Here is a 12,925-nt window from a genome sequence, read left to right as displayed (position 1 = left end):
TTTGCATGGCAATCGGTGAATTGCTGTGACGTCACTAGTCGTAAGCTGCGGAAGCTCAAGAGAAGTAGCACAGGCGTTGACTGTGACAAGAAGATCTTCATGATTTGTTTTTTGTATGCCGTGAATTTCTAGATTTAACTTCCCGTTATGTCCCTAGTTCGTTGATTTCTTATTTGATCTCCTCAATCTGTCCATTGCTTTGGTTAGTCTCAAACTGTTCAATCCGCTTTTTCATATCAGCCAGGCTATGGTCATGTTGGCTAAGCTCAGCTAGTGCTTTGTCAAACTTTTCAGACATCAACTGAACGCTTTCTTCCATAGAAACAACAGTGTCTGTGAGCGACTTTACTTTTTCTTGAAGTTCAGCAATCACAGCAATTTTGACCCCTCGACAGGTTGGGCAACGCCATTGTTTTCGAGCAGATTCCCCCTTTGATTTGTACGTTCTTTCTGAAACGCCTGAACAAGAACCCAAGTGATACGAGCAAAAGCACTCATTACACACCATGCAGTCATCATCAGGTTCAACAGATTTGTCACACTCAAAGCATCTATCGTTCTGCTCACTACCCATCTTGACAAGATACAGGGCAGTGCTGCAGCAGCACAGGGTAACAGATGTATGATAGGTTCAAGTGTTCAGTGACAAACCTGTAAGTACACGAGCAGTCAGAGATGCGCCTTTTCTGTGCCGCTGCAGCTGCCCATGTGCCCAGGCGAGTCGATGGCAGCTTCTTATATAGCAGCAGAGGCGAAGCGCAGAACTCCGGCGGTGGCCGATGTGCGCAGGTCCAGGTCAGCTGGGTGTGACGGAAGCAGCAGGAAAGCCCAGCTTATCACAATCCGGTCAAGAAGTGCGATCTGTAAGTACACGAGCAGTCAGAGATGCGCCTTTTCTGTGCCGCTGCAGCTGCCCATGTGCCCAGGCAAGTCGATGGCAGCTTCTTATATAGCAGCAGAGGCGAAGCGCAGAACTCCGGCGGTGGCCGATGTGCGCAGGTACAGGTCAGCTGGGTGTGACGGAAGCAGCAGGAAAGCCCAGCTTATCACAATCCGGTCAAGAAGTGCGATCTGTAAGGACACGAGCAGTCAGAGATGCGCCTTTTCTGTGCCGCTGGAAGAGACCCATTTCCCAAACATTTCACCCTAAATAAGCCGAGCACCAGACCAGGGGAAAGCTTGTACCCATTGTATCACCGGTGGGTACCGGGCGGCATTGGGGATCGAACCCCGCACCTCCCGCATACGAGGCGGATGCTAAGGACGTTATGGTCAAGTAGGCGAAAGAAATTACTAAATATTATGCGCCAATATCAATTCTACCTACCTTGTCGGAAGCTTTTAAAGATTTCCATTAATCCCTTGTAGTAAATTTTAAGGAAAGCTTGAGCTCTTGATTTTCAGTACGGTAGTCGGAGAGGCCTCATCGCGGAATCTGAACTTCTTGCCATAAAGGAACATATTTGAGCACTAGCCGTTAATACGCAGGTTCATGGGCAAAGCGTGCCACTCTCGTCGTCATAGTAATAAAAAAGCTTATGTGCAAACGATCTTGACCGGAAGGAGAGAGCGCGGCAGGACGGGCACATCACACGGGATGTCACCCCATGGGGGCGCGATAGCGTGGCCGCCCCTTGCACACAGCCGCTGCCTAACGCCTGGCGCTAAATTTCCCAACACAAACAGAGCAAAGGTTCACAGGGAAGGTGTGTTTGTGTTCGTTTCATTTCGCACCAGTGCAGCCGAACTTTGAATGAAAAAAAAATTGGGGGACACCTAGCTCCTCCTTTCATGTTATGACGCGATAGCATTAACAAGTCCCATTAGCGACTCCAGTTTATCTCATTACAATATTTCCCGACCACATGCTCCACTAATGTTACGAGAACTTCTTGTTGCGCTAGTTTGAAATTGATCATTGTAATTTAAAGGCGTCACACACACACACACACACACACACACACACACACACACACACACACACACACACACACACACACACACACACACACACACACGCACACGCACACACACACACACACACACACACGCACACGCACACGCACACACACACACACACACACACACACGTGGGCGCGTGTTCACTTGTTTTGTATGTGTGTGGTTTTTGGCGCCTTTAAAATACAATAATGTTACCAGATTACATGACACACCAATGTCGCGTGACACAAATACACTGTCGTTCGCGTGCACTCAGTCCTCACTACATGCACTTTGCTACTCGTTTAATCAATTCTCCTTTAATTAATCTCTCTCTAATAACGCATGTTCTCATTAGCATACAGTTGTAGCTACGGCAGTATGTGAAAGACCGCACGACATACATATACCAGTCCGTTTCAACCAAGCCGTACGAAAGTGCCTGCATCGCCTGGGGGTAGCGTGCATGACTAGCAATCAAAAGGTAAGGTGTTCGATTCCCCAATAATTACCCCTATTTTCTCTTCGGCGCAATTAATTTACTTTATATACTGACATGTCATAAGGACGTTTGAGTCCTGTTGTGATCTTGTAATCACAATTTAATGTTTTAATCGCTCTTCAATTCTACTGCTTCATGTCTGACGTCACACGTTTTCTATCAATCCCGAACTTCGCGATACAGTGCCCGACGCCGACAGGACGATGACGAGTTTTCCTTTCAACGGGAGGTTTCAAGCCATCGCTTTAAAAAGTGCAGTGTGGTAGATCACGGTACTCGTATGAAGCCAAATCTAAGCGCAGCTGCCGAGGCATTTGAACTAGAGCTGATCGTAGACGTAACACGCTGTGCCGAACGGATTGTCCTCAAAATGGCGATTAAATGCTTTTGTGGCGACTTCGATCTTTGCATGACTCTCCTCCCGCTCGTCTTCGGCCTCGGCGGCGCAGGCGGCAGGACCTCCGCAGGGGCAAGCCATAGTCGCAACATCGGCTCCAAGACCTGCCGCGTCTTAGCGGCGGAGGCGCTTAGACGCAGCATCGGCCACACGGACTACCAAGTCTTCCCGGAGGTGTCACTTGGCCTAGGCACTGGTCCCATTGCTCTACTTGGCGGCGCGCGGAGCTGGACCCTGGTGCTGCAGCCGGGAGCTTGTGCTTGGGCGGCACATTTCGCAACAGTCGCAGAAGACGGAGCGGGGCACATTCCACCACACTGGTCATACCTTCCTCCTTTGCTTTCCTTCACGCGCCCTCTTCTCTCTCACCATACCCTCCTCCTCCACTTTCCTTCGCGCTCTTGCCCTACCATCCGCCGCTTTCCTCCTTGAACGCTCTTTCGCATGCACCACCCACTGCTGAGTGCGCGCTGTCTGTATGGCCCATTTTATCATTCTCGAGGAAGTGACTTGTAAGGTCACCACTGCAGAGCGTAAAGTGAACCAACCCCTGAGTCACACGACCATACAGGGCCAGTTACTGAATGTGCAGATCATGATGGCATATCAGAGAGGGCCCGTTGAAGACGGACCAAACCAACGAGCTTGACACTGATCGTCATTGTTTCGCCCTTGCCTTGTAATGCTTTCTTTTTACAGGCATTGATGAAGCAACCAGCCCAACAGTGTTTTCTGTTTTTTTTTTGCGATGATGTGAAAATCCCCCTTTTTTCCTTCGCCTTGGAAGACAGCTGTGTCGCACTGATTCACGAGAAGTACAACCACTAGGCGATAACTTGGAAAATGACGAAACGACAGTTTTCAATGACGATAAACTATGACCGCGTCATCTATTCCGAGGTTAGTCGCCTGTACAACTGTTGATGCAAAGGCAAACGTCAGCACACGAGACGAATTATACCAGTGTTGGTTTTCGAAACCACTGAACTTGAGAGGCGTAGTACTGCGGCTGAGTTTATCCTGGGCGGTTTCTGTGAGCACAATACCGATACACAAAACACTTTCACTCACCTGAGTTTCAGTGAGCTTGAGCGCATGTGCCAGGTCCGCCCTTTCTGGTCCCGTCAAGTAGCGCTGGTGACTGAAGCGGCGCTCCAGCTCGAACACTTGGGCGTGGGAAAAGGCCGCACGGCATCGCTTCTTCTTCGCCTTGTCCCCGGCTTGAAGCTCTGCAAGGGTGAGCCCAGTAAGACGCAGAAAATTCCTCCCACTTGGAATGCTTAGCGCGAGTGGTTCTTACGTGGGAAGGGCCGCTTGTACCACTGAGCCAACAGCTTAGGGCATACAGGAGCGGCGGGCTAAGCATGAAGAGAGTTCGAGTGAGTGGTGCAAGCGTGTGAAAGTCGTATAGGCTACGTGTCACAGACCGGACGTGAGGCGAGAGAAAGTGCCATATTTAAATCGGTCGTATGAACAAACGTTTTTCAGTCTCAAATGTGGATCACAAATTTTATGTCAGTACATCTGTCCATATTAAGGGCCACCGTGTGGCATAATGAACGAGCCTGAACTCGCCGACATAATATGACTCATTATAATCTTGATGGTAATTATTTCAATTACCATCAACACGTGCATTACGACACAGACCGGCTGGTCTAAGCCTTTAGTTGGCTTGTATTACTGTGCCTTATGATGCATAATACACATGGTGATTGAAATACAGACATGCAGTGACCAATGAGGGTATGGATGGACAAACCGTAATAGCGATAAAAATTATAATAATAAGTCATGGTATTTCGAGGCTACCTTCTACACAGTACGAAAACTTTCGCTTACTGTTGTGAATGCCATCCAGTGTTTTCTTTTCGCGCGAATGGGAATATAAATCGCGATTGTTTAGCAAAAAATGTGAGTTTTGCTTTATTTTTGCATCGATTTCTCAGCAGTTTTAGATTATATTCAGAGCACAAAATAACTCGTTGGCAGTGCGCGAACCTCACATCGAACTGCCTGCGTGGGAGCAGTTTTAAATGGTAGCGTACAGTGTTTGATACCCACTGAGAGTTTTATTGTATTTATTACACGCACTGTAGCACAAGAGGGGGCAAGAAAAAAAGGCTACCTTGAGGGCAGCTTACAAGCTCGCACTCCCTAATAAATAAGGGCAAGGGCGGATGCAGTGCAAGCGGTATGTGAAGCATAAAGAAACGACAAATTTGTGAGCATCACTGGCGAAAAATATCATTTGATATTGAGAGACATGAAACGATTCTATAAACACATTACTAATGTACAAATTTTACAGACCAAAAAAGTCGCTACTTCCATCACTGAGATGTTACATCCCCGCAGGGGGGCGTCTGCAGCTTGCAGACGTTGGTGAGTGGCGACACCACGGGTTCCCGAGCATCCGCAGGGACATCCCCGCAGGGTGATGATGGTGAACAGTGCATCACCACGGACCCGAGCAGCCGCGCCTAGCCGTGCGTGGCATCGCCATGTCCAGGGAAAAGGGGCTCCTGGTGGTTGAGCCGATACCGAGCGTTCGGACCTTTAAGGCCCATCAGCGGAGGCAACACACCACATTGGCCCCAGCTTCCTGTAGGCGGCACCTCCGGCCTGACCCGACCAGGGGAAATCGGCAGTCGCCTTTTCATATCCTCTCCTCTATCTTTCGCTTTCCTATCTCCTTCTCACCACTCGCCTAGCTCCTACTCACTTCTTGGTTTTTCCTTTTTCCTGGCGACGAGGCTTAAACTTGTGTGACCAACTACCCTGAGTTGCGTCATATTTGGTTATAGTTGAGGTGTACAGCTGGCGTAGGCAGGACTTGCTTGCAAGCTCCTGTCCCGTCTCATTGGTGCGCTCCATGGTGGGCGGCTGGCACCACTGCCGAACAACACATTTATTTCATGGCTCCTCTTCCTTCACAAAATGATAGCCCTCAAAAAATAGTGCGGACCGATGTGACAATTCACTACCTTCAGAAGTCCAAGGAAACTTTCCCGAAATTCCACGTCCGTCACAGCGACGCAACCGATAAGACCGCTTGAACAATGTCCCAATTCACAGTAGAAAAAAGCTTAACTGCTGTCTTGGGCTCGGGTTACAATCTAAAAATATACCTAGTGGCGACCTCCTACTATTACTGAAAGGCAACGACCAATATTCTAAACTATCCAACATGGTGTCCATTGGGGATACACCTGTCTCAGTTACTGCACATAGTTCTTTGAACGCCGTCCGGGGTGTGATTTCCGAAACCGATTTCCTTCAGCTCACAGACGAGGAAATGCTTCAATGTCTATAAGACCAAAATTTCATCAATTTTCACCGCATAAAAATCAGGAAGGAAAACAAAGAAATTGCAAAAAAACATCTTGTCCTCACATTCAACTCAATCACACTGCCAGAGTCAATAGGGGTTGGTTACCTCAAGATTAATGTCCGACACTGCATCTTAAACACGAGACGGTGTTTCAACTGCCAGCTATACGGTCATGGCTCACAGAGCTGCCGTGGTCGGAAAACATGTGCGAAATGCGCCTCGCAAGAGCACGTTTCTGAAAACTGTGAAGCCGCAACACTACATTTCGCAAGCTGTGAAGGTGATCGCCGCTCCTACTCAAGATCATGCCCCTCATGGAAGAATGAGAAAGAAATTATAACAATGATGACAATGCATGAAATAACTTTCATGGAAGCGCGACAACTATTCCACGCAAAAAACACGTTCAGCTTCACAGCAAGAACTAATTTCGCCAAAGTGGTGCGCGGGGGCGCTGCACCACACCGCGTTCCGGCAGCTACCCAGGCAAAACCTCCGGCAGGGCCATCTGCGCCCCTGGCAGGGTCAGCGAATGCTGCCCTGCCGATCCCCCAAGAGGTCTGCCCGTCCCTTGAGTCGGCGGACGATCAGACCCCTCCCTCTCGGTGGAGGCCTGAACTACGTACACGCGCGGCATCCCCGCGGGCTTCCAGCGCCTCCACGGAGGCGATGGATGCATCATCCGGCACGCCCGTCCTGGACGGGCAGCACAGCTAACTTCACCGTCAAAACAAAGGAAGGACCCGAATTACGGGTCCCCCTAAACCAGAAATCTAGACTCCCGCTTCTTCCATCCAAAAAAAAGCTACAAAAAATGGCGTTCCTTATACAGTGGAACTGCCGTGGACTTTTCAATAATTGCAATTACATAAAAGATCTTTTGGACTCTCCCCTGTGGCTTTATGCCTTCAAGAAACGAACCTAGGTCATAAACACAAGACTTTCTTAAGGAAATACAAAGTCTTTCGTTGTGACAGAGAGCAAACTAGCGGGCTCTCTGGGGGTGTTGTTCTTGTAATTCAAGACGATGTTGGAACCAGCGAAATCAAACATAAAACTAACCATGAAGCTCTTGCAGTGACTGTCCTACATTTCAAAACTATTACAATCAGTTCTATATTTCTCGGGCCACACCAAACAGTTACACTAAAAGACTTAGAAACACTTTTAAAACCGCTACCAGAGCTATATCTGGTAGTTGGGGATTTTAATGCCACTCAGGTTTTTGGGGAAGTGAAGAGACTTACACCATATGTCGTGTTTTAGAATATTTTATTTTTGTAACGACGTTTGCCTGCTAAATACAGGTAAACCCACATATTGCTCCCCAGCCTCAGGAAAATGAGTTGCATAGACCTGTCCTTTAGCTTACCCTCCGTTTTTACTGATTTTAAGAGGAATGTTCTTGACAATCCGTATGGAAGCGATCATATTTCTATCGTAATTCTTGTCATCACCACCATCAATCATTCCACATAAACCACGTCGTTAGAAGCTCCACATAGCTGACTGGGAATTATATCAGGAAAATGCTACACTGGAGAAATTTTTTCGGAGGATCTTAGCATGGGCGAACTGAATGAAATATTTACATCTTATATATATGCTGCGGCATGCCTAGCCATTCGTCAGTCTTCGGGAGTGGTACTCTTAAACCACAAGGTTATGTATAACCAAGACTGCAGAGAAGCCAAAAAGAAACAGAATAAAGCTTGGGGTATTTTCCGCAGGTATCCTACAGCCGAGAATTTTATAAGCTTTAAAAAAGCCCGCGCAAAAGCCCGGCATACCCGTCGCAATGCGGAGAAAACTTCATGGCAAAGCTACATAATATCTATAAACAGTTGCATTGCATCAAAAAAAAATTGTGGAGGTTCCTAAACTGAATGGATGCTTCTCCCCTTTCATAATTCCCTCTGTAACCGCTCCTGGTGCACAAGCAAGTATAGGGGAATAAGCGGACATCTTAGGTGAACATTTCTCATGTGTTTCGAGCTCTTCACACTATACATAACAATTTTTAAGCTACAAAAACTGCGTGGAGAAACAAAGACTACCTACAAGCGCGTGCCCAAACGAAGCATACATTAGTCTATTCACAATTCATGAAATAAGAACAGTGCTGTCTGCCGGCAAACAGACTGCGCCCGGCCCTGATCAAATTCATTATGAAATGCTAGCACATCTTTCAAAGCACTTTTGAGATTTTTTAAACAAAATATAGATTTCAGGAAAAGTACACCAAGCCTGGAAAAAGGCCATTATTGTACCATTCTTGAAACCGGGAAAACCACCAACTTCCCCTAGCAGTTACAGACCCATAGCCCTTACTAGCTGCCTCGCTAAATCATTTGAAAGTGTTGTCAACATTCGGCTGATGTTTGTTCTTAGATCTCGTGAACTTCTTGATATCCACCAGTGTGGAATTAAAAAATCTTGTTCAACAACTGACTATCTCATCCGACTTAAAAATACACTCAGAGAAGCATTCGTACATAGCCAACAATGCCTAGGAGTATTCTTTGATATGGGGAAGGCTTATGATACTACCTGGAGGTTTGGGATCCTCCGCGACCTAGCAGACCTAGGTACCCCCGGAAGGATGCTGAACTGCCTAAAAGATCTTCTTTATGACTTTTCATTCCATGTACGCTTAGGCTCCACCCTTTACAAAAAATATTCAGGAGAGCGGGGTACCGCTGGAATGTATTTTAAGTGCTACCCTTTTTGTCGTGAAAACGAATTCCACAGCTAAAATAGTTCCAAAGTGAATTGTGTTTTCTCTATATGTCGATGACCTCCAAATAGCATGCTAATCCTCCAGCCTATCAAGCTGTAAGCGACAGATACAAATGACATTAAACACACTTGCGATTTGGGCTTAAAGGAACGGGTTTAAGTTCTCAGCACAAAAAACAGTTGCTGATCTTTTTTTCACTCAGAAGAGGTTTGCAGATGGACCTCACCTTGTACGTATATGAAATTGCACTTCCAGTTAAACAAGAATATAAATTTTTGGGCATAACATTTGAAAATAATTTCACATTCCTGCCACACATAAACATAATCAAAAAGAAAGCCTCCCAATCCATGAATATACTAAAATAACTGTCACGAAAACGCCAGGAACCTGATAGAACATGTCTTTTACAAATCTATATGTCTCTAGTACGCTCTACTCTATACTATGGATGCCGTCATATCTAAAGCGACTGAACCCAGTGCATAACCTTGGCTTACGTCTTTCAACTGGGGCATACAGAACATAAACGCATAAACAGTCTCTATGTCGAAATCAAAGAACCCTCCCTTACAGACAGAACTATGCTCACATGCACATATGTGCTGAAAATCTGTTACTTGCTGAAACACCTGTGTTATTCCATAGTTACAAATTGTACCTCCAGAACACTGTTCAGCAACAAACACCAGACAGTTAGACTTCTACTGCTCTGCTTCGAAGACTGTTGCCAAACTTTAGGAATACTGGATACCCTTCCCGATGTCGCCTCTGGGCATGACCCACTGCCCCCATGATACAATTTCCCATTGCGTGCGATTTCACGTTAACACAATACCGAAAAAATCAAACGTCACACGAACGCATATTAGATGAATACCGAGCACTACAAGAAAAATGTACGAAGTACACACAGTTTTGCACTGACGGCTAAAAAACTGCAGATTATGTCGGAAGTGCGGTAGTGCAAGGAAATTGGCAAAATATAGTCAGTGCCTTGTGGAACAAGAAATGTTGTTGTTTTAGTCACTGAAGACCAATTATTTAAAGACACGTATCGTTTAAGTAATCGGCCTTAATTCAGTGACTAAAACATCATTTTCTGTTCCACAAGGCAGTATTTAGGGCTTTTTCTCTTTAACATTTTCATAAAAACATAATAAAATGATCAGTCGATAAGATATTTATAACTACACTGATTATACCAGCTTGTTTTTTGCACATAGTGAACACTACCGCAGTGAATACCACCGCGAGTTTCAATAATTTCCATTTATACATTTATTGCAGTACCCCCAGGACCAACAAGACTTTATAGAGGGATGGGTTTAGAGAGAAAAAAGAATAAAATATATGCATTTCAGTTACATATGGATAACGATGCTTCAGCTGTGTCATCGAATATTAACTTTTCTTCTTTTATTATTGTACTTCTTATTTCATTTCTTTTATCAAACTGCAGAAAAGCGAGGAACAAGAATATTAACCCAATAAAAAAAGAAAAAGTAATAAGTAACAACTTCAACATTACACAATGGTAATGGAAAGAGAGGAAAGAAACAGCAAAACGTCAGAAATTAGATTGAAACAAAAAAGCATCACAAATTGTCACAGTGCAGTGGGAAAGGTTGCTCCAGTCTCGAGAAGAGCCTAGAATAAATGAACCTGAGGTGGCCCTTGATTTTCGTGAAGTAATACCTACTTCACGTCTGTTTTCTATACGTCTTTTAACAAAAAAGGTGCAATGAGCACCTCATACAAAATGAACTTATGATGAAAATTTTACGAAAAAGTTACAGGCGTTTAATTCTACGTCGTGGTTGAAATATTAGGCCAAGAGTGCATTTCATAGCTATTACGCTTAATTTACTTAAACACAATAAAGCGTGATTGATCCAACTGGTTATTACGGTTTTTAACGCCGGTATCTTATAATAATGGTGCAAGTTCTTGTGCGGGTGGAGTTTTGTGGGGGCTGCGTTTAAGTTTCGTTCAAGCCATTCAAGTTTTGTTCAAGCCGTTTAAGTTTCGTTCAAGATATTCAAGCCAGCCATCAGCTGAATTACTGTTATATTCGATGCCTATGTTCCACCTAAGGTTACAGACCATCTGGACACTTAGTACTTCTGCGCTGTAGCCGATTCGAGCAACGCGCCATTGAGAGACTAAGTCGCTACTAGTATAAATGAAAAATATTAACTTGCACTTGTCAGCGCTGAACGACATATGGTAATTTGTACAACGCGAGAAGGTAGAGTTGAAGTATGCTCGAATCGCATTGCTGGTCACTGTTAGTTTTATTTTCAGCCCACCACATCCTCTTGCCACAAAAACAGAGCTACAGTCATGAGCGAATAAGTGTACAGAGGAATCAATTTTAGGTAGCACGTTTATAAAGATTAGAACGAGTAAACGCCACAAAACAGTTCCAAGGGTGTGACATTCCTGTGGAGCCAATGGGACCGTTTTTTGAAGGCGACGATGGCGGTGCCTTGGAGCGGTGGTAAACGCACGGACTGCTCGAAACTCCCTGAGACAAGCTCGAACAAGCCAATCCAGAAATTCGTAATGGTGGCGTGCGTTCAGGCGGTCGGTTGCTCGCGCGTTCGTTGTGCTGGCAGGCGCTAGCAGGATTCAAACTGCATACATGCTGGTGGCTAACTGCTCTAGCACCGCTTTCCCGAACGATTTACTGTGTACTTACGTTATGTGCTGGGTGTATTTCAACGTGTCTTTTGAGGTGGCACGGTCAATGGTGGCGAGCGGCATGACTGCATAGCAGCTGTTAGGGCGCTCGCTCGAAAAGCAAATCCGTAAATGATCCTGTGCAAACGATAGTTTATAAAGAGTACATCAGTATTCACAATGTATGTACAAAAGTGGTGGTTCTAGGCATCAGTGGCATGGCGATATCACTAACAGCCACCCTAAACCATCATCACAGAAAAATGCCACTATGCTGCAAAAAGGTACGGCAATATAAAGGTAGGTACGGTATATATAAGCACATGCTGCATCGATAAATATATGTGTATACACAATACCTTTGTAGAGAGTCAGGTAATTGGCAGTGAAGTAAAACCTTTGACATGTATTGAAATATATCGATGTGTGACAATGAATATACACATACAAAAAGAAGCAATGAAAAGTCTCAATCTTCGACTTCTGCAGAAGAATTCACAGTTCATAAGCAGACCAAGGACAACATAATATGCTGCAGTGCTACATACAGCTTCATGTACACACACCATGAAAAGGTCACCTTCTAACTCTGATAACAATGCGCATGTTTATCTCTTGGCTAATGAGTTACAGGCTTGCATGCTTTAGAACATGCCTCGTCTGGCACGCCCTATTTCCTTTACTTGCTTTTTGTAGATACTAAGGGTAGGAAAATGTGACCAACGCAGGTCGAGAAACAACTTTTTAAAAATTCGCACAAGAATTGTGGCTGCAGCGGGCGCACAACAGCAATAATGCAGCAGTGCTGCAGATAACCCAATCGGGGCCATGTGCGCCTAACCACGCATGCGTCGATGGTCCCTCTTTCCTTCTTTCTCTCTTTTCTCATGTATGTATATATTTCCGAGCTGGAAATGTAGCGTCTTTTTGCTGTGCGAATCGGCCTGGTTTTCATCGCGTAGCTGCCGGCCTTTGGCCGGTAGAACTTAACAGTGGCGACGAGGATTCTGCTGCAGCAAGGAAGCCAAGCAGAAGGAGCCCACCACCGACCATGGCACACAGGCTACCGGATTTTAAAGACAAAAATATAAGTGGCAGGCGCATGTATTCAAGGTTGAAGCCTATTTCGGAGCGAATGATGTGAAGGACGATGCTAAGAAAAGAGCCCTGCTGGTAGCTGCGCTTGGAACAAGGACAATAGAAATTTTGAACGGAAAGGTTGCGGCGTCAGATCCAAGAATGTGCAGAAGCAGCTGCTAACGAAGAAAGATCTTAATCTTGAAGAAGCTGAGGCTCTTGCCCTTGCTGTAGAACGAATCGTGTTCA

The 12,925-nt window shown here is 45.5% G+C and overlaps 1 protein-coding gene across 1 annotated transcript in view; it reads right to left on the bottom strand.

Moving 5' to 3' along the window:
• LOC144104057 (homeobox protein Nkx-3.2-like) overlaps nt 1-12,925 on the bottom strand; it is an 87,670-nt gene that overhangs the window by 19,959 nt on the left and 54,786 nt on the right. Inside the window, exon 2 of the mRNA XM_077636846.1 lies at nt 3,912-4,069. Within this exon, the coding sequence (XP_077492972.1) occupies nt 3,912-4,069 (158 nt within the window). The remainder of the gene's footprint in view (nt 1-3,911; nt 4,070-12,925) is intronic.

This window comes from Amblyomma americanum, chromosome 1 (assembly GCF_052857255.1).
Source record: "Amblyomma americanum isolate KBUSLIRL-KWMA chromosome 1, ASM5285725v1, whole genome shotgun sequence".
In the NCBI taxonomy this organism is placed as follows: Eukaryota; Metazoa; Arthropoda; class Arachnida; order Ixodida; family Ixodidae; genus Amblyomma; species Amblyomma americanum.
Note: the sequence above shows the minus strand (reverse complement) of the source record. Positions and strands in the feature narration are given on the sequence as shown.